At 51.7% G+C, this 21,814-nt stretch overlaps 1 protein-coding gene across 35 annotated transcripts in view; it reads left to right on the top strand.

Annotated features, from left to right (window-relative positions):
* The window catches only part of NRXN2 (neurexin 2), a 338,128-nt gene that overhangs the window by 307,625 nt on the left and 8,689 nt on the right, over positions 1 to 21,814 (top strand). For all 35 annotated transcript variants that reach the window (XM_082204228.1, XM_082204227.1, XM_082204232.1 and 32 more), the window contains 2 exons: positions 1,561 to 1,883; positions 9,529 to 9,607. In XM_082204228.1, the coding sequence (XP_082060354.1) occupies positions 1,561 to 1,883; positions 9,529 to 9,607 (402 nt within the window). The remainder of the gene's footprint in view (positions 1 to 1,560; positions 1,884 to 9,528; positions 9,608 to 21,814) is intronic.

Genomic DNA, 21,814 nt, shown 5'->3' on the forward strand with positions numbered 1-21,814 from the left:
GTGCCCCCCCCCATGCAAATTGCTCCAGAGGGCATTTTTTCCTGCTTCCCCTGTTCCCGACACTGATGCCACCCATCACAGACTCTCCCCCAAAAGACTGTCAGTGGCTATTTTTCTGCTTACCCCCATCCCACCCACCTCTGTCTCTTAGGTGCCATGAAGGGTCCTTCCCTTCTGGGCCCACTTCCTCTAAAGCGGGTTGAGCACAGAGTCTTGCCTGTGCTCCAAACCTGCTGCCTTCTCACAAGGCTGCTCCACCAAAGCAAGTAGAAGACCCCCAGGGGCCTGAGGGGAGTTGGGCTGGGGCAAGACTGCCTGTGATGCCAGTGGGCTGATTTACAGGAGGCAGCCATGCCCACCCCTCAAATAAGGACTGGAGCATGGAATAGGTGTTTCTCATGACCCAGGCCAAGTGAGGTTGAAGGACTTGCCCCATCCAGGAAGGGTAAGGCGGTAGGGTGAAGCCAAGGTGCCCACACTTGCCCTTCTGCGCCCCCACAAGTCCTTCTGCTTGTCAGCATCACTTCCCCAATCTCCACCGGGGTTCCAGCGGCTGACTGGGCCCCCTCCGTTCTCGCTCACTCTTTGTCCTGCTTAGGGGGCCTGAAGTGCAAGCCAGAGTGCAGGGAAGCTGGTTGGAAAGCTTATGAAGGGTGGGCAGGGGAGGGATCGGAGTACATCCCACAGAAGGTTCAGGGAGGGGCAACACAAAGCACAGAGCTGAAGGATGGCCAGGGCAAGAAGCTAGAAAATGAACCCGTTTCCATGATGGATGGATGGAGAGGCAGATGGGTAAAGAGGGAATAAGAGTCAAGAAAGACAGATGAGATAAGAAAGGTCTCTCTCCTATCTGTCTCTTATTCCACACACTCTGCTATCCGACTGCCATAAAGACGAAGAAAATAGATTAGAGAGGAATGTAGAGTGGCTCGATTGCATTTGATTGAGTCAGACTTTGTGGGTCAGTCAGGGGAGCCCCAGCGGCAGTGAGTGGGTGGGTGCCTTTGGTGCTCCTGCACCTTCCTGACCCCCTCCCCCCCCCCGCTTTCCCCGCCTGCCCAACCAAGAAGTGTCTGTCTTGGGGAGGGAGGGAGGCAGGGCAGCACAAGCCACAAAGGCACCCTCACACCAACATAGGAGGTGAAGATGGATGGTTCCCAGGGGTATAGACTAATCAAACTCAAGAAGGCTTGGAAGAGCAAGGTGGGTGGGTAGAGATAGATGGATAGATGAACAGGCAGATGGATAAATGAGCAGATGAGGGACGCATGAGGACAGAGCTGCTCCACAGGGTCGGTGGTGGGAGCAGAAGGTCTCAAGGTGGTGCAGAGAACCACTGAAAGACCAGAAGAGGAAAATGCAGGCCTCCTCAGAGGGTGAAGTGCTTGGGCTGCCCTTCCTGAAGTTCCAACCAGCCTGGTTTGACAGCTCTTGTGTACTGTGTGCTGCTGAGCCCCACCACCCAACCGCCGAACCCCCAGTTCATATATTGTCCACCTTCTCTTTCCGCCTGCCCCCTCCTCCCCCCGTGGCTCCCTGCCCCTCCCTCTCCCCCGCCAGGTCGCCAGCTGACGATATTTAACAGCCAGGCTGCCATCAAGATTGGAGGCCGGGACCAAGGCCGCCCCTTCCAGGGCCAGATTTCGGGGCTGTACTACAACGGGCTCAAGGTCCTCTCCTTGGCAGCCGAGAGTGACCCCAATGTGAAGGTGGAGGGGAACCTGCGGCTGGTGGGCGAGGTGCCCTCCGTCATGACCACGGAGACCACAGCCACCACCTTGCTGGCAGACATGTCCACCACCATCATGGAAACCACCACCACCATGGCTACCACCACAACGCGGCGTGGCCGCTCTCCCACCATGCGGGACAGCATCACCCAGGTCAGTGGGAGGGAGGAGGGCCTCAGAGGCAGGGAGGGCAGGGAGGGAGAGGTCTAGCCAAGGAGGGTCTAACTGGGCAGAGGCAATGGGCAGAGGAGGAGCCCGGCTACAGGAGGGCAACCTGGGAGTGGGCCTCAGGGGTGGTTGGGGCTTTGTGTCCTCTTTACAGCGCCATGCCAAAGTCCCCCCAGAGAGAAGTTTTAGCTCACATTTTGCCTGGGGGATGGGACCACCTAACCAAGGAGAGAGGTTTGCAGCCCCTGAGATTCTCCACTACTGCCTGAGTTCATCGGTTGTCAGCTGGTGGTCAACACCCCCCCCCCGCCTCAAAACAATAGAGCCTGATGATCCCGCGTCTTTTTGACAAGGGCTTGAAAGGGGCGGTGCCCCCACTGTCACCATCATTCTTTTCTTCAGAAGCCCTCGTCAAGAATAACAATACATCATCATTCTCAGAGCCTTCAAGTGGGGCAGGGAGGGATAGATATTGAATGGCAGCTGTTACAAGGGGCTCTGGTTACCAGCAGTAAGTTTTGCCAAACCTTGAATTCCCCCCCCCCCATTTCACCATCTCTGAATGGTGAAGCAAAATGGGAGAAGCGGGGAGTAGGGGTTGGTTTTGGCACTAGACTTATCTGCTCTTAAAAATCAGAGCATCTTCAAAAATGGTCTATATTGGCGCGTAATGAGCAAATGCGCTTCCCTGGTTATAGCACATCCGTCTTTGAGAAATCAGAGCCAGGCATGTTGGACAGCTGATTTGAGAGCTTAGAAGCAAGCACTCGAGGAGACTGGCTCCAGCATTCCAGCACTGAAACCCATTTCTGCATGTCTGCAGAAGCAGATGGACAAGGGAGGAAGGGTCAGCAAGTCAGAACAAGCCCCGCTTCCTTTCCTCTCTCTCCCTGTGCTGCCTTTGCTTTTCAAGAAAGCAATCCTGGAAACTTCCCATCATAGTCTGTTTGGTGTTGCCTGTACTTCCTTCCAGCCCTGCCGTTCTCGAGGTGGAACACCATGTTCATGGTGTCCTGCAGTTCCTTTTGGGGATAGATTTTGATTTTTCAAAATTCAGCCACTGAGGCTGCAATTTGAAGGAAGAAAGTAATGGGGGGGCAGGAGGAAGGAGATTTCTTAACCCCTTCCCATAATGCCATTTTCCAGCTAAAAATTGTGCCTCTCACAATCATCAAAGGAGCTTGATGGAGTAATTTTATGCTGAGAAGTCCCTCTTCCCCCTATGGAAACCTCAGTCTTAGAAGCAGCAATTTATTTTTAAATGCCTGTAAAAATAATCAGGCCGCTCTTACGTATCCCACATTTTGCATCTCAAGTCCCCACTTACTAATAGCCTAGCTGTTGGATGCACACCCACACACACCAGGCTGCACCTGGAAATGAGCAAGACTCTGGTAAGACCCAACATCATTGAATCATAGAACTGTAGAGTTGGAAGGGACTCCAAGGGTCATCTAGTCCAACCCCCTGCAATGCAGGAATCACAACTATCATGTTGTCCCTTTCCTTCCCTTCAACCTTCCTTGTCTGTCTGCTCCTGCTGGAAGATCTGCTTCTGTTTAGGCTCCCCTCAAAACTTCCTGCAACTGGCATGAGACTCTTCATCTCAGGGTTGTGGGTTTGAGCCCCACATCACCAAAAGATTCCTGCATTGCAGGGGTTGGACTAGATGACCCATGTGGTCTCTTCCAATTCTGCAATTCTGTGTGTCTATGCTCAGAACCCGGCTGAGGGTTTGGGGCCGAAGCCCAAACCCTGGGTGCATTTCACAAAACAAAATCCTGTATCCTAACACATGCCGCTGGCTTGGCAGGAAAGCCTGAAGTCAGCCCATGAGTGAGGCTTGTTTCTGTTTCTGCTGAACTCCCTCCACCCCTGCTTCAGCTCCTTGCTTTTCTTGCTAAAGGAGACCTGATGGGCAGCAGTGGGGGGAGAGGAGGAAGAGACAAGGAGGGCTCAGCTCTTTGGACTTAGCTTGGGGTCAGACCCCAGGTGTATTGATGTAAACACCCCCTCTCCTCACACACACCTTGCACCGATTGGGGCAAAGCATCATAAAGCAACATAAAAATGCCATTAGCAGTCAGGCCACAAATGCAATATCATAAAAGGTAATGAAATCACATTAAAATATTAGAACGCCTTAAAAGGTTGGAAATAAAAAGCCCAAATGAGAAAACCACACACATGCAAAGGGCAGGCGGGGAGTGGATCACCTAGAAGCCTCCGGTGGATAAAGGAGATTGCTGGTTTCCAGTTATTGACAACCATGTCTGACATCCACAGGCTTCTTCATCAGGAGTCTGGCATCTCCAGATGAAGAGTTGTGTGGGACTCAAACTCTTGCCCTCCCCTTCAGCAAGGCAGGCTGGTCCAGGAATGAAGAGGACCTCCATGCCAGTGTTGAAGTACCGTATTTTTCGCTCTATAAGACTCACTTTTTCCTTCCCAAAAAGTAAGGGGAAACGTGTGTGCGTCTTATGGAGCGACTGCAGGCTGCGCAGCTATCCCAGAAGCCAGAACAGCAAGAGGGATTGCTGCTTTCACTGCGCAGCGATCCCTCTTGCTGTTCTGGCTTCTGAGATTCAGAATATTTTTTTTCTTGTTTTCCTCCTCCAAAAACTAGGTGCCTCCTGTGGTCTGGTGCGTCTTATAGAGCGAAAATTGCGATATCTCCTATTCCTAATTTTACACACACCTCCATGCCTTGATCCCTTTACTTCTGGTTGTCTGCCCTCTTTCCTTATCTCCACTTGCCATCAGCAAAGGAGAACGTTAGGGCAAGGCAGCCAGATTCATGCAGAGATGGACTTCGTAAGTTACTCTGGACCTTGGCCATTCAGGCCTTTGTAGGTGGAAGCAACTTCAAAGCCACAGCACCTGTTTTCTCAGCTGCTGTTAGAGAGCAACTGTATTAAGCCATTTTTAAACTTGCAGCAGGCTTGTCCACATAACGTCCCTGCAAGGTGGGCAGCTTTTAGTCCTATCTAATCTGAGAGGAGCTTGCCCATGGCTTCAGCCCCGTGCTCTCATAAGACCAGCTCTTCAGCCCCTGTCCAACGCATGCCTTTCCTTTGTCCCTGATGCTGGCACTCTCCCTTCTCTAAGAACAGATGTGCTTGGCTCCTGGGATCCCATCTTTCACAGAATCATAAAATTGTAGAGTTGGAAAGGACCCAAAGGGTCATGTCCAACCCCTCCTGCAATTCAGGAACCACAGCTTTCCTACTCTGCTGCCAAGTGATAATAAACTACACGTAGAGATTTGTGGCACCCACTTTCAAAGAGCACATTTTGGTTTGGAAGTCTCACAGGAGCATCTTACAAACACAAGAAGCTGCCTTTCGCCAAGTCAGTCTCTTGGTCAATCTAGCTCTGTATCGTTTGCACTGACCGGCAGCAACTCTCCGGGGCTTCCTAGAGGGGTTGTTCCCAGAGATTGACCCCAGGCTCCACCCCCGCCTTATAACCCTTTTCTTAATCATCATGGTTGCCATTAAAGGGTGACTTTGATAAGAGCGTCAGGAGCCACCTTCTTACTCTGATTCAGAGAGTTGATCCACCCAGCCCAGTGCTGTCTGCACTGTGCGGCAGCAGCTTTCTGGAATTTGAGCCTCTGGGGCCTTTCCTGACTGGAGATGCCAGAGATGGAACTTAGCACCCCATCCTGCTGGTGATGCCAATCCTGGTTGAGCAAAGCACCGCTTTAAAGAGGAGCACCACCAACTGCCATAGACCAAGTCAGACCATTCGGGGCATCAGTATTGCCTGATGGTTTCAGAAAGGCACCTTTTTGCTCCCTGAGGGAGTTGGCGATTGAACCCAAGACCACCTGTGCGGAAGGCACATGGGTGCCTCTTTCATAAGGGCCACTGATTCTGGGGTGGGTGAACAAGGATGGTGGTCATTCTCCTCCTCCTCCAGGCCTCACTCTTATTTTGGGAGCCACGGAGCTGTGGGAAAGGGCTGGTTATCCATACTCCTTCCCCCTCCCATCACACTTTGCAATACATGCAAAAAAGGAGCCCTCATGAATGTCTCCCCCCTCCACCTATCTCCCTCAGCCGCGCTTGGGCCTTTCTGCCTCTGATGGCACAGATGATGTTCCTTTAAAAAAAAAAAACGCTGACAAAGTCTTCCGGTTGCTATGGCAACTGTGGCAGTAATTAGGTTGGCCTGGTTTCTCATGCCTTGAAAGTGTGGGGTGGGGGGGACACAGGAAAGAGGCAGGTGGTGTGAAGATACAGAGGAATTTGCACTGGGGACAGCAGCAGGGGGGCAGTTTTGGTGCTGAAATCATCCCCTTGCAATTGTGCATTAATTCATCTGGAATCCCCACCTCTGCTCCAACGCAGTCCTTGCAAGGAACAGTGCAGCTGAGAGCCACCATCACCTTCTTCCACTACTATATGCAGAAGCTCAATGGGTGGGGGGCAGAGGGGAGATCAATGGATAGGTGTTGGTGGGGGTGTTACCTGATCCTGAAAACACCCCCCCCCATGGGAGAAGCACCCAGAAGGCATTTGGATGTTTGGAGACAGATGAGCATGGCCTCCTTAGTGGGGACCGAGTTGGGTAGCAAACCCAGAATTTCCAGGGTCCTTCCACAACAGGCATGCAAGGTGGAGCCGCCACAATTTTTAGTAGAGCTCTGCCAAAACTTCCTTTTCCAACCAGGTGTTGCGGGTGGAGAATGAAATAAAGCCCTCTTGAAAGATCAGGGGGGAGGGAATTCCCCCCCCCCCAGTATTTTCATCGAAGGAGTTTGCAGCTCACCCTGCTGACCCTTATAAGGTAGCCTGTGCTTTTGTAGGTGGGGGTTGGTTATTAGACTAAAAAGGGAGAGTCCTGTACCACTCACAGCTGCACAAGGCTCTTTCCTTTGTTTTCGGCCAGCCGCACTTCCCAGAATGCCTTGAGAGCAATGTCCCCAAATGACATCCTAGAGCATGGCCAGCAAGAAGCCTCAAGAGGCTCTTTCCAAAGCTTCCCACTAGCCAGCCACACTACCAGAGGACAGGGAGTGGCAATCCCCTCCTGAAAATTTTGGAGAAATTTATATCCCTCAGAAATGTGGCAGAAAATCATCCTCCATTTTCCCAGGGGGAGAATGTCTCAGGGACCCCAGAGGGGCTACATGACCCCGTCACAGAATCCTCCTCCTGTCCTTTTCCATCTCCTTCCTTCCTTTTTTCAGACCACAAAGAAGGCAGATCTTTTTTGGCAATGGTGTTGGGGAATGGAGGAGCGGTTTCTATTTTTGTAAATTTAGATCTCCTTTGCACTCCTTTTCTGCCTTTTCCAAAAAGCATTGCTTTTGAACCTTCCTCCACTCAGCACACCTTGACTATTACCTTCCTGGTCAGCAGCATTTTATCATTTTGTTTTATTTTTAATCCCGCTTTTGATGAGCACTAAAACACTTTTCGGAGGGATTTTTTAAAATTAAAACATTTGCACTGCAAAATTTAAATGAATAGGTGCTATCACAATCCTGAAAGTAATCACTTAAATAAATAAGCTCTTTAGCGTAATTGATTTTTTTATTTTTAAGGACCAATTTCAAATTGTTTACAAATGGCTGTTCAGGCGAATCGTCCCCTCTGCTCTGATGCAGCGATGTTGCGCTCACCTGAGTGGATGGAACACGGCAGGGTGTTCACAGAAAAGCACACTATCTCTAAAGAGCATAGAAACAAGGTCCACTCATAGCCATGACTGGGTAGCATGAGGAGGCTGTGTTGTCTGGGAGGGGCCCCCCAGAGGTCTACCATCCCCCCCACCCCACCCCAAAAAGGCTCACTTCTCCAAAACCAGCTTCCTCTGCTGCTTACAGCTCTCTCTGCTCTTTTTCCAGAGCATCTCCTAGGAAGAACAGGGCAGCAAAATGCTCTGGTGATCTGATCTCTCTATCTCTCTCTCTCTCCCCTAGCCATCCACCTCAAGGGCCTCTCCAGTGAGAGCACTTCTTCGCTTCCCAAGGGCCCTCCATGATACTCCAGCCACCCTCTGTCATCCCCGTTGGCCACTTGGCACAACAGCCAGCCGGATGAGTGGGTGGAGGGAGGGAGCAGGCCAAGGACCCTGCTGGGCCTGGTCATTTGTCTCTCCCCTTTCCCTGTGCTGTGCAACTGCCTGGCTTCCAGTAAGCGTCTCATAAAGGGGTTTATCCCCCCGTGGCCTGCCAGAGAGGGAACGTCGCATGCCAAGGGGGCAGTCCTGGCCTCCCATACCCCCAATGAATGCTCCATTTCAGGCAGCGAGGAATTCAGCTTGGAGATGGGCACCTCATGTGGAGTTGAGGGGGAGTTAAGCCTGAGCGTGGAGCTCAAGGATAGCGCCAGATCCTAAGGACTTTGAAAAGAGAAATGATAAAAAAGAGCTCCCCCTGGGAAAATGGAGCATGTGCAGAGTGCATTTTTCACCCCCACTGACCACAGTTGGGCTCCACACCCCTGGGATTCTGGCATACCCTTCCAAGACTTTTACCTTCTGAAAAAAGCCCAGGGCAAGGTACTCAGGGCTGCTTGGATACCATCAGCATCCTCTGGTTGGAAACACTGGTATGTGAGGGTTGGTGACACGGTAGTGAAAGGAAAGCACTCTGCACATGCTTATAGCCACGTCTTTATTCCTGTTATTCTGTGTGATCCAGGGTGGAGAACGGGCTTGGTTCAGGTGAGCCACAACTGAAATTAAGACCTGGATGCAGCAGAATCGAGTTGTGGTGGGGGGTTGTAGCAAAGGGAGCCTCCTGCAAGACCAAGCCCTCCTCCAGCTGCCTGTAAGGCAAGACCCCGCGTGGCAGTGAAGGAGTGCAGAAGCGGGAACAGATTTCTGCTGCTTTCCCACGTCTCTTGGCACCAGGCAGGAGCAGGATGCGCCTCCCAAGAGCTACGGCAGGAGGAGGCGAAGAGGCAGGGGCGTCTCTCCTGCCATCGTTTGTCTCCAAAAGCGCCTCATTTATATTCCCCTGTAAGAACAGGGTCCTGCTGATTGATTCTGTGCCCCAGGTTCCTGTCCAAAGCCTTTGTTATGCTAATTCTGACACAAGGAGGTTGATACGGATGGTGGCGCTGGCTCCGGAATATTGATGGCGGAGGGTGGGGGGAGAGCAAGGAGGCCCCTCCTCTTCTGAAATTTATGTCCTCCCCTTCCTCAAAGGAGCTCTCCTGTCTGGCCCACCACATTGCCCTTGGAGGTAGGGAAGCTGGGGTGAGTGCAGCCAGTGGCACAACTGGGATTTTCAGTTAGACACCCTCTGCCACTCCAGTCTGGCGTTGACCCCACAAACATCTCCTTCTCTCATCCCAAAAAACCACATACAGAAGCTGCCTTCTGCTGTGTCAGTTCATCTTGCACTCACAGGCTGCGGTGTTAAACCTGTCTGCAAAACAGGAGCTCAGTCCCTGGAGTCCAGGGGCCTGCCTTAAAACCACATGGAGGCATTTCCAAACCTGTAAGGATGAGAGGAGTGGCAACAGGTGCAATTGGCAAGTTTACCCAGATATTTCTGAAGCAGGAACCAGAGGTGGCAATGAGGGTCAGGGGGTTGCTCCACTGGGAGTGGCTGCGACGGGAAGGCCTTTCCTCCGCTGACCCCCTGCCTCTCGTCTTCCTCTCTCTGCAGAACACAGACGACCTCTTAGTGGCTTCGGCCGAGTGCCCCAGCGACGACGAAGACCTGGAGGAGTGCGAGCCTAGTACTGGTGGGTCCTTTTCCATCCTCTCAGCCCCGGGGCACACCCACAGCCAGGAGGGGGAGGGGAGCGCACAGGTTCTCGTGCAGGGGCTCACCTCCGTGCAGCATGCACAAGTAGTGCCCTCAGGACAGGGGGATCGATCCAGGGGTCCTTGAGCAACTGACTTGCCAAAACCAACACAACACAGTAGCAAGACATCATCCAATCTCTTCTCTCTCTCTCTCTCTTTCTTTCTTTCTCTCTCTCTCTCTCTCTCTCACACACACACGCACACACACACACACACTGCCTTCTCCATTCTCTGCTCTGCACACGGGAGCCTCCTCAGAGCTGGGTGCTTCTGTGCTTCCGCGACGGCATTGCGCAAGTGAGGCACTCTTCATCCTCAAAATACCAGTGTTTTGTGTCTTTATACCCTGATTTCCAAGGTGATTTTCCATAGCCGCTTAAAAACGGCAGAATACAAAATTAAAAGTCAAGCAAAGCACTGAGAATACGCAGCAGCATTTAAAAACACTCCCCGAAATAAGGAAAAGAAGAGAGCCTATCAGTCATAAAAGGCCTTTTCAACTGCCACCTAAAAATTAGCAGACTTTCCCCAGGGAGAGAACTTTGCGCTTGTGGAGCCCCTCCCCCAAGTACCTGCCAATTAAAGTAGGAGTTCTCAGTCCTCATTCAGCTTGTTGGGAGGAGGGGGTTTGCCCCCTGAGTGTTTTTTTTATAAAAAAATAGCTTCTGTACTTGTGCAAATCTGGGGCAGGGGGGCGGGGCAAGAGTCCCCACGGCATAACAGTGCCTGCTTCCTGCTTCCTCAGTGGCCTTGCTTTAGCTCCCCTTCCTGTTGGCACTCAGCACCAACTGAGTTTGCTCATAGGGTGGCTGCACCTTACACACCTTGTATTTACCTTCCTTGGGAAAAAGGGCAGTCTAATTCTCCGGTTGCAGACAGAAGGGCCAAGGAATGGAGCTTCACATATATGACCTTTACAAGAAAGCAGAACATTGTTATGGGGGGAAAGACCAGGGTTGAGAGGGAGCAAAGAGGCAGCAGCTTGCCTAAGGCTACTACATAGTTTCACGTCAGGCAAGATTCAAAATGGACCACTGAACTCTATCCTTGCAACCCGTTCATTCGGGAGCAGTGTAAAAATCCAGTCATGGTCGCCAAGACCTGCCCAGGTGCTAAAAATATGGGCTTTACTCCCACCCACCAGTGGCAATCAGGCTTGTCCCCTGGCATGCCTCCATTGGACTGCTGTGCCAAAACTTCCAAAAGCTAACCATGGTAAGGACCTGCCTGCTACAGGAAGCAGGGTCTGTAGCTCATCTTTTGCACACAAAAGTTTCCAGGTTGAATCTTCAGCATCCCCAGGTAGGGCTGGGGAAAGATTCCTTCCTGAAGCCCTGGAGAGCTCATGGCGTGGGAAACTGTGCCAAACCAGATGGACAGATGGGCGGGTTTGGGGTAAGGCACCTTTACTTTGCACATCAGATTTGGGTCAGAGATTGTTCTTGGTGCTCAGTTGGAAGCTTCCATGCCATGTCTTGTCTGGACTAATCCACAATGGAAGCAGACACACACACCCGACATCACTGCACCTGTGTGTGTCCATGCCGCTGCCACCATGTGTGGACAGATAGACAAAGCCACCTTTGACACACATACCATCCAAATGATGCCCCAGCTGCTGCTGCTGCTGCTGCAAACCATGTCCAGATGTGATTGGGGTGCAGGGCAGAGCAGCAGTTAGGTGACAGGCATATCCAGCACTTTGCACGTGCCCTGTTTGGACCACCACCCACTCCCCCCCAAAAAATGTGACCAGGAATGTATTTGTATATATCTATTTATTGTAAGCATTCCAAAACTGTGTTCAGGTTTGCAGACTCCCAAAGTGGTTTTACATCACAATGTTAATATAACATCCATAGAACTTAATGCAATTTGAACTGGGCCATCCTTCCACAACCTGGAGCCTTCTGGAAGTTTTGTATCAAAACGTCAGCCACCCCAAGCCCTACAGAGTTGGTTGGAGTTGGCTGGTGGAAAGCTGTAGCCCCAAATACCTGGAAGACCCCAGGTTGGGGGTGGCTGAATGGGCCTTTCTTCCAGCATCCCCCCACTGGGGCTGGGGCTCCTGGGTCTCTGCACCTTTAAGCTCACCTTGTGGCATCTGCTTTGTCTACAGCATCCAGCCATTGGGAGAGGTGTTTTCTTGCTCGTAGAGCTTGATGGAACGGAACAGCAGGGTCGTGGGTATGCCACGATTCTGGTGAATCAAAGCAGGGTGGTTCTTGGTGCCTTCCTTAGCTTTGTGAGAATCTTTGCTGTCAGCTGCTGTTTTTTCCAAAGCAAGTTCCTAGCCTTGCGGCTGTGAAGATATGCTTGGAAGTGTGTGAGAGGGGGCTGTCTTATGCAGCTCCCCATGACTACTGAGAAACCAGAACAAAATATACCAAGGAGGAAGACTTTTTGTAAACCGCTTTGAGATTTTTTTGACCATCAAGTGGTGTATAAATTTTGTGACATAAATAAATACATAAATATAACCCCAGTCATATATGCAAAATAACAGGGAGTTCTGCAGGTCAGCCAAGTTTGCATATTTTTTCTGGTTGCAGCTAAATCACACCTCTCAGTGTAAAAGGGAAAGAGATAATCTCCCCACTCCTGCAGGGTAGGATGGGAGGAACAGAGCAATCCTCAGCAGTGATAAGAACAACATCAAACGCAAACCCTAAAAGCTTCTGAAGTTTGAGCGATCTTTCTGCAATGCCCCAGAAAACAGACTCCTAGAGCTTGTTACAAAAGGGCTGTCTATTTGTGTGCTATTGCCCCAAGCTCATTGCCCACAATGGGGAGGCAGGGAGAGAGAATGAGGGAGGACAGAGGCCCCTTCGGTTCAGGGTCCCCTCTTAGAGCTGCTGCTCCCAGATGGGGTCCGGTTTGGGAGGTGAACATGCTTGTTGGCAGAGGAGAAGAAGCAGGTCAAGGTCAATGGGGAGCCTTCACAAGATCAGGTGTTAACTGAAGGGGAAGAGAAAGCCACCTGGCGGCTGCTGTGGTGTGAACCCATTGACCAGCCTGAGAACCCACAGCTTTGATCAGCATGTCCCCACCCCTCCACCCCCCACCCCCCAAAAAAAGGTCTGCAGAAAGGTGTTGCTGGAAGCTGACTTCCTCTGAATCCCACCACCTGTTAATCTGGACCAGTTTTTTCTGTGGCTTTTGAGCCTCCAGCAAGAGACTTTCCCAACCCCTTTTGGAGATGCAAGCAAGGCTGAACCTGGCAGCCCTCACTGCAGCCCTTCCCTGATGTGGCCATTAGCAGTCTGGCAGCAGACCAGAGGACAAGCCCCCATGCGATATCCTCTCCCCTTTCAGATCCAACCCTTGAGCCACCTTCCTACCACCATGTGGAAGCCATGTTGCAGTTCTTAATATGCTTGTCCACATAGTCTTAGCGACTTGAAGATGTAGTTGTGGCCTCTGCTCTCCACGTCCTTCAGCTGCTGTCTTGATCTCGGTGGACGTCTGTGATTCACTTGGGCTGATCTTGCTCCCTGTTCCCTCAGCGTTGAGGGTCCTGCTGGCCCCAGCTGTCAGCTCAGATCACCCTGGACAAATGCCGGCCTCTCCCCATGACAGGCTCTCTCTCTCTCTCTTCAAGTGAAGTGGTTCTGACATGGGCCTCAACCTCCCCCCGCCCCCTGGCCTTGCAAAGGCCAGCACAGAAACACAAACGTCCTGCCACACATCTTCCACACCTGCACCCAGACAGATGAGCCTGCCAAGGTTAGGCTGGGAGGGCCCCAGGTTTAAATCCCCACTCGGCTATGAAGCTTTCTGGGTGGCCTTGGATTGGTCACCCTTTCTCAGCCGGGCCTGCCTTGGTTGTAGTGAGGATAAGATTGGGAAGGAGCTCCAGACACCTGGGAACAGGGTAGAGGCAGGCCAGATGCCCAGAGGTCCAAGGCAGAGGGTGTGAGGCTTCTAGACTAGTTTGTTTCCTGGCAAAAGGACAAACTTCTCCCCATTCCCAAACAATATGTCTGGGTTTGAATTAGGCAATGGTGGTGGTGAGAGGGAACAGGATAGTCTGGAGCTAAGGCAGCACAGTGGAAAGCCCAACCATGGGGGTCATGGCTTTACAAGAGAAAGTGCTTCCCCCCCCCCAAGGGATCATCTTTCTCCATGAGCCCAGGGCGTCTTCAGTTTGCCTTCACACAGCCCACGTCTGGTAAATATTACAATACCATGGGCGTGAATCAGGGAGGAGCCGTGACTCAGTGGCAGAGCAGCTGCTTGGCATGCAGAAGGCCCCAACAAAATCCCCAGCATCTCTAGGTAGGGCTGAGAACAGCCGTTCAATGAGACCAACTAGGAGGGACATAACCCCATTTTCTGTAAAGCATCACTGACCCACAGGTTGGGGGAGGCTCCATAGCCACCCAGAATATTATTGTTGGCGATGATATTATTATAGTTGTTGATATTATTATAGGCTGCTGATAGTTTGGGGGCTACTGGCCAGGATGACTCTTCTACCGTCACACTCAGAAGCATTAAGTACCTCTGAATACCAGTTGCTGGAAACTGCAGGAGAGGAAAGTTGCTGTGTTTGCGCTCAGGTCCTGCTTGTGGGCTTCCCCTAATGAGATCAGGATGCTAGACCATTTGTCCCCCTTGGGCCTGATCCAGCAGGGCTGTTCTTGGCAGGGGAGGCATGCAAGGCGAGGCATCCTCTATGCCTGGTCACTGAATTTCTCCTTGTCTTTATGGAGCAGGAAGGATCCAGCAGTCCTAGGACCATAGAACTGCAGAGCTAGAAGGGATCCCAATGGTCATCTTATCCAACCCCCTGCAATGCAAGAATCTCAACTAAAGCATCTGTGACAGATGACCATCCAACCTCTGCTTAAAAACCTCCAGTGCAGGAGAGTCCGCCACCTTCCACGGGAGTCTGTTCCACTGTCAAACAGCTCTTAATGCACTTCTGATGTTTATAGGGAAGGGGAATGAGCAGTGCAGGACACGTCACGTAGGAATATGGGGAGATGACCTACTAACTGACAGGCCCACCTGGACCCATTCTCCCCTGTGCCAGGGGACTTTCCCCAGATTCCAAGGGAGAAGCTCTTGGCATTCCACCAGGGGATCCGCTCTGCCATCTGGTCCCATCAGCAACACAAAGCGTGAGCCTTTTCACTCTATAGTCATTATATATGGGAGGGGGGTTACTCTCAAATCTGAGCAGAATGGGAAATGGGTGCACCCATCTAGCAGCATCAGCAGAGGAGCCTGGAGTGAGACCCCACTTCCTCCTCCACTCTCTCTTTCTGTTCTACCTGAGGTTGGAGGTGATCTCTTCCAGGTGCTTCTCAATCTCTGGGTTGGGCATACCCACCCCCAGCTCTGTGCTTGGAAATGAGCCTCCTCGTCCCCCTGGTTCCTGACCAGCACCTTCAGGCATTCCCCAAGCAGTGGGAGACACAGCCAAGAGCCAGTCCCCCAAGGAATTACTCGCAGGCAGGGACACACACCACTGGGCCTGTTCCAGCTTGCTTTGTGAAGTGGAGGCACTTGTGGGCTGGGGGTGCCTCAGACAGTGCCGGGCCTGGCTCACTTCAAAGGCAGGTTCCACTGCCCAGTTTCCCTCCTCAGGAGGCCAAAGTGCTCTTCCTCACACCTCCGTGCCCCAAAGATCACGGCGGCTGAGAAGGTCCTTTTCTTCAGAAGACGCCTGACACAGCCTCCCTCCCTTCCGCTTCTCTCCTTGCTATCTGTTTTGTGCCTGCAGCAATATCAGCTCTGGCTGTGATCTCCTCAGATCTTAGCACTTGGTGGCTTCTGGGATTAGTGAGAGGAGGAAAAAACGCCTCGAATCAGAAGCTGCCATTCCCACCAGCTAAGCAGGGGCTGCCCTGTCATGGATGAGACAGGAGGCAGCTTGCAGAAGGCGGGAAGGGAGGAAGAAGGTGGCGACGGCAAGGAGAGAGAAAGAGAGCATGTCGCCTGATAGGCGCAGGGGCTTTATGCGGAGGCCTGCTTTGTGGGCAATGGCTGGTCTGTCATGGAGAAACTGGTAGGAGAGAGAGGCAGGGAAGTCAGACCAAACCAGCCCCTTTACCTCCACTTCTTGCAGTACCGCCATGGTTGAGAGCTGTGGCTGTTGGTGACACGTCATGGTGCGGACTTGCATTCCACAGGCCGTGCCAGCCACACAGCAAATGCGTTGGACCCCTTGCAGATCCAAGCGCCTCAAAAGAGCCAGTTTGTGCAGCCCAGAGAAATGAATGCAGCGTGTGCGCATGGCTCAGCTCCTCTCTTAGTTCTGCAGCTCTGGTCTCCAATATTTCCAGTTTAGTGCTGAAATGTTGGGGGGGGGCTGCTATCTGGATGTGCTGCTTTAAACAGCCAAGACAGAAACATCTAGAAGCATTTCAACGCATCTCAAGCCTGAATATCTCTCCCTTGGTATCTGTTGCTGGCTCGCGCCTGGGGCAGAGGACCTCTGCTCTGCAGGCAGAAGGATGCAAGTTTGATCCCAAGTGGCATGTCTGGGCTTCTGGAACACCAGGGAGCCACTGCCAGTTAGCATAGGTGATGCTGAGCTTGCTTCTGTGTAAGGCCCTTCTCAGTGCTTGTCTGTGTTTAAATCATCCCTTAGTACAGAAGCAGGAGGGCTGGGAGCATACTTGGCTTTTCAGAGGAAGAGGAGAGCTCAGTGGTGGAGAACCTAAGAAGAGCCTGCAGGATCAGGCCAGTGGCCTATCTAGTCCCGCATCCTGCTCTTGCAGTGGCCAACCAGATGCTGCAATGGGAAACCCACAAGCAGGATTCAAGCACAAGAATGCACTCTCCTCCTGAGGCTTCTAAACTGGTATTCAGGCGCATTGCTGCCTCCAACCATAGAGGTAGAGCATAGCTATTGTGGCTAGCATCTTCCTCCATGGATTTGCCTAATGGAGTACGAGCTTTGCCTCTCACAGTTCCAATCCTTGGCACCAATGGGAAAGGTTATTCTCTCCCTGAAACCCCAGAGAGTGTCTGCCAGTTAGAGTAGATTGGCCTTCTGCAGCCTGATGCCCTCTAGACCTTTCGGACTACAACTCCCATCAGCCCAGCTGGCATCACCCTGGCCAAGGAGGATGGAAGCTGGGGGCCACCAGGTTCCAGAATGGCTTGATCCTGTGCAACAGATTGCATTGTTGCTCCAACTATATTTCTTCTATGGAACCTTCCTAACCTGGCATTATGGAAAACTGCCTTTAAGCATGTGAAGAATGTCTCTTATCCACTGAATGAAACTAGAGCGACAGAAGCATCCCTGATCAGAATTGACACACATCCCAACGTCTTGCAACACTATGCAGGACCAAACTATAGAAGTGGTGTTAATTGGGTAACTAGCCATGGTCCCGACAAAAACCACACCACTGAAGGTGCTGTTTGGTGACCTCAATGGAAGAGGCAAAGAGAAGCTTCTGGGGGTCAGTTTCCATCAGGACCATGGCAGGAAGCAAAAGGTTAAACTATTGTCCATCTCTTACTGCCCCCCTTGCTGGCAACTGTTATTTACATTTTTTTAAAAAGGTGCACATCAGTTGCATTGACACAATTCATGCCAACTCTCATTTCACCCACAGGGGCTGCCCTCAAAGGGGCAATTCCTCTGCCCTGGCAGGCATCTGCCTCCCCTTCCTTGACCTTACCAGGATGCCTCTCAGCTTGCAAGGATCCCAGGCATCCCATCCCCTCAGAATATATTGGAGGGGGGCATTGTTTTCCACCCCACTTCCTACCCCAAATAGAGCAGACCTTCCAAACACCCATCATGAGCTGTAAACTTTCTGTAAGTGGGGAGACCTACCAAAGGCCACCTGCAAAGGCACCCCTCACACCATCCACAAGGCAAGGAGATGCTTTATTTGGTTTATTTGAAGCATTTCTGTCCTCTTCAACCGGAAAAGGAAAGGCTCCCAGGATAGTCACAACTGTAAGGCAGTCCATGCCCTCAGACTAAGAAGACACAACACAAAAGGAAAAGGAATGGGGATGGAAGAGGAGCAGGAGAGGAGAAAGCAAACTCAGGCACTAGTTCTTATTTACAGTGTTCTGGAAGAGGCAGCATCCAAGGACCCAGAAGTTGGTGATTTATTGGCTGAACTGATGGAAAGGACCTGCTGCCCATTTCTCCCTCTCTTGGAATGACTCTGGAGGGAGGGAGCTGGTGGTGCTGGCCTTCCTGCAGAGGGGAGTCCCGTGGCCATCCCAGTGGGGCTTCCTCTCATTTGCTTGCCAAGCCGCCTTTGTAAACTCCACACAAACACCAAAAAAAGGAGAGGGTGGAGACACAGCAGGTGAAGAAGCCCAGATCTGTGATCCAGGCTGGGCACAGAGGCCAAAACCCCTGATAATATCTCTCATATAACATAAGAACATCAGAAGAGCCTGGATCAGGCCAGTTGCCCTTCTAGCCCAGCATCCTGTTCTCACAGGGCAAATCAGAGGCAGGGCTTGAGCACAAAAGTCCTCTCTCCTGTGGCTTCCAGCAACTAGTCTTCAGAAGCATCACTGCCTCCAACTTTGGCAGCAGAGCAGAGCCATCCTGGCTAGTAGCCATCAATAGCCCTCTCTCCCGCCTCTGGGGCACAGCGTTGCCTGCCCATCCCACCAGGGGCTCATCTGGGCTGTGTGCAATGTGTGTGCGTTGGTCTGTCTCACTCTCTGTTGCGAGAGCCCCCTCTGCCTGCAGCCTGCCTGCCTGCATCACATCCACAGCTCAGCGCTGCTGCTCCACGCCGGCCTCTGCAGCAGCTCAGCCGCCTCCGCCTCTGCAGGGCCTTTTTCCTTGAGCCTGCCTGGAGAACTTTGGGCTATGCCTGCCTGCAAGAGAGGCTTATGAAACCAGAGAGAGAGAGAGATTATTTCCAAGCATTCAAACCTGGAATTAGTCCGTCGAAACAGCCCTGAGCAATTAAGGAGAACCGCATGCCTTGTATGCTGAAGACCACATGCTCATCTGAAGGACCTCAGGCTGGGAGGAGGCTGGCTGACACTGAAATCCATCCATCTCAGCATTGCCAAGCCAGCTGACAGTCTCTTTCCAAGGCCTCATACAGCTCTTTCTCAGCTGTACCTGGAAATCCCAGATGTGGATCCTGGAAGCCTTTAAATAGGGGCATAAGAAGCTGCCTTATACAGAGTCACTGATCAGCAGTAGCTCATCAGGGTTTCAGACAGAATTCTCTCTGCCCTACCTGGAAATGCCAGACATTGAGCTAGGCAAGCAGCTGCCCTCCCACTGAACTCTGGCCCTTCCTGTAAAACCAAAACAAGTTTCCAGTCCTCATTTCCGGTTCTGAACATAGGGCTGATTTAAATTGGGGCAGAAGGAGTTGCCTTATGCCACTGAGCAACAGAGCCTTGACCTGTTGTTGAGAGGGTCACTGGAGTGGCCCAAGCAAAAGAGAGATTTTCCTCCCCAGACAACCTGCAGAATTCATCACCGGAGGATGTTGAAATGGCCAAGCTGCTCTGTGGCTGTGAGGAACAAAAGGGACTTCTGCACCATTTCATCAATTTAGCTCCCTTTCAAGGTTTTCAAATAATTTAAGCAGTCTGATGATTAGATGGAGGACGAGAGAGAGAGGAAAGGAGAGGAGAGGAGGGAATTGTTGTGGCTTTCAGGAAGAGGGGAAATAAATTGGGAGGGGGGAGCACTGAAGCTGTTCTTTGGTCCCTGTGATTCCCCCCTGCATTTGCCCACATTGATTTCTAGAATAGCTCTGAAGACATAAGGGTTGGGCACTTGCAATGTCGTTCCCCCACAATTAAAAATGAAAGCTGAGATTTTTCTGCTCCTGAACTCTCCCGCTAGGAACTGAACTCTGCCTTTGCTTCAGAGGTTATGGGCTCCAAGTCTTCTTGACCCCTCAGTTCCTTCCCTGGCCCATTTTGCAATCTTAAAAGCTCTGAGTGGGGCTGGTTCCTCTGAGGAGCATTGTGGTATCTTTCTTCAAACACACACACACACACACACACACACACGAGCCAGCCCTGTCCTGGTTAGCTTTGAGGAACACTCTATGTAGACAGTGGCTCGGGGGGAGGGCAGCTGCCTGTGTCACTCAGAGCTTTTTTGCTGCCTTGTTTCACCAGTGGTGGCATGCGCCTTTTGCTCAAATGAGCATGAGCACCTGCAAGCAACACCTGCCACACTTGCTGTTGGGGTCTAACCCACAGGGCAACCCTGTCCCCACTTGTGGGCCCCTTATCTGGCTACCCCTAGCCCCAGTGTAGCACCCCTGTTGACCCAACTTGCTCACCAGCTCTAGAGTTCATGTGGGCATCCCATGGGTCACATGCAATGGGAGGTAGCCCCTTCCCATATGCGACTACTTGATTACCTTCCACAGCCAAAGACCCACTCAAAATTAATCGCTTTACTTCTGTCGTGGCTGCTCCCTTTGGTTCTCTGGTAGTCTTGAGCTCAGCGCTGATCTAGCCATGCTTGCCTCGGCCAGTTTTGTCCAGATTTCTCCCTGCTTCTGACCATTGATGTGCCAGACAGAGGATGTGCCCAGCACAGACTGGCCCACCTAAAAGGGAAGCCTGGGGAACAGGCTTTGTAGCACAAAAGGGAGGTAGCCAGAGTCACTCGCTCCAAGGTGATGCAGAATACAGGCCTGCCCTTGCTTAAGGGATGCTGGGCACTAGGGCTCTCCCGTCTTCCCAGTGGGAACTTCTCCACCCAGGATGGCACTGGAGCCTTGAGGAGAGGACAGTTGGCTTCAGAGTAGCCTCAGCAACAGGAATATGGCATGAATGCTTCTGAGAATAAAACACACCCCTAAGCTTGCCAGTTCTGTGGGTGGTTTCCCCCACACACACCAGACCCAAAATTTTCTGACGAGGAATGGACAGATGTTCCTGCCTACCCAGGAATCAGTTCACCACCCATTATAATTAGGTCACATATCTTAAGGTCAGTTGGTTAACCAGCAAAAGCTTAATTCAAAATAACTCAGCGGGGCCATTGATTAGCAGGGCCTTCCCCCCCTCCCCTCCTAAACTGACAGTTTCATTGGAAGCAGTCCATTTGGCAAACAGCTCAGCTCTCTATACCAGAAATTAACTTCCTCAGATAAGTCACTTTTGCACAGTTTAGGGAAACATAAAAACTAGCAAGACATAGGCCACTCACTGCCTCCGGTAGAGGGCAGGGTTAGAGTTAGGGTTCAGGTTTTTATGACTCCTGGGAAAGAGACTTCCTAGGGATACCAGTGAAACCAGAGTCTTTTTCAGCAGTGCCTGGAGAAGTCAGAGATTGAGCCTGGGACCTTCCCTTGCAAAGTTGAACCTCTTCCACAGACCTACAAGCACTCCGAGTAGCCCTGGGAGAGCAGCAGGCCCCAGTTCAGCCCAGCCCTGCATCCTCATGACCCCCACCACCTGCCTTCATGTTCTCCCTCTGGGCTTAGGCCCCCATGAAGGGCAGCCCTCAAGGAGCTTGCACTCCTGGGTGCAGAATGGCCTCCCTGGTGCTTGCTTATCTCCTGGGTGGCTGCCTGTCCACCCCCAGACCATCTGTGGGTGGTGAACCTCATGCCAGTATCCTGCACATGACAGCCTCTAAGCCATCTTGTCAGCTGGGGCTGGTGGAGGGGCAGATTTGGGCCCATAGAGACAAATGTTTCAATGGTGGGGCTGAGATTGGAGTCCTGGACAGTTTTAATTTTCTGAGGCCATTTTGTCCATTTCATGTATCTCTGCAATGAGATACGAAGACCATTTTCAAGGCGGGTTTGCTTTCGTTTTGAACAACAAGCAGCGGCAGCCTCCTTCCTTTACTGAACTATAAATTATCTTACCCTTTGTTCAGCACCCTTAGCAGGTATATTGAGATTTTAGCAAGACACAAAGAAATTCTGTCTGGTTAAAGGGTAGGTAATTAGTCAGGAAAAAAGACTCAAGTGAAAAAGGTTGCCTCATTTGTCCTGCACCTGCTCTCCTTACCTGGGCAGGGTGACCTCCACTCACCTCTTGGGGAGTCATCCAGGCCATGACCCTTAACCTCAAGTCTCTAAGTCCCCAAAGCCATGTTAAAGTCAAGAGTGCCTCTGCACACATACAGAGTGCCTTTGCTCAACTTACAGGAGTAGCGTGGGTGGGGAACAGTGGAACTCCCAGGCATGTCTGAGCCACAG

This window comes from Podarcis vaucheri, assembly GCF_965113315.1.
Source record: "Podarcis vaucheri genome assembly, chromosome: 16".
Classification (NCBI taxonomy): Eukaryota; Metazoa; Chordata; class Lepidosauria; order Squamata; family Lacertidae; genus Podarcis; species Podarcis vaucheri.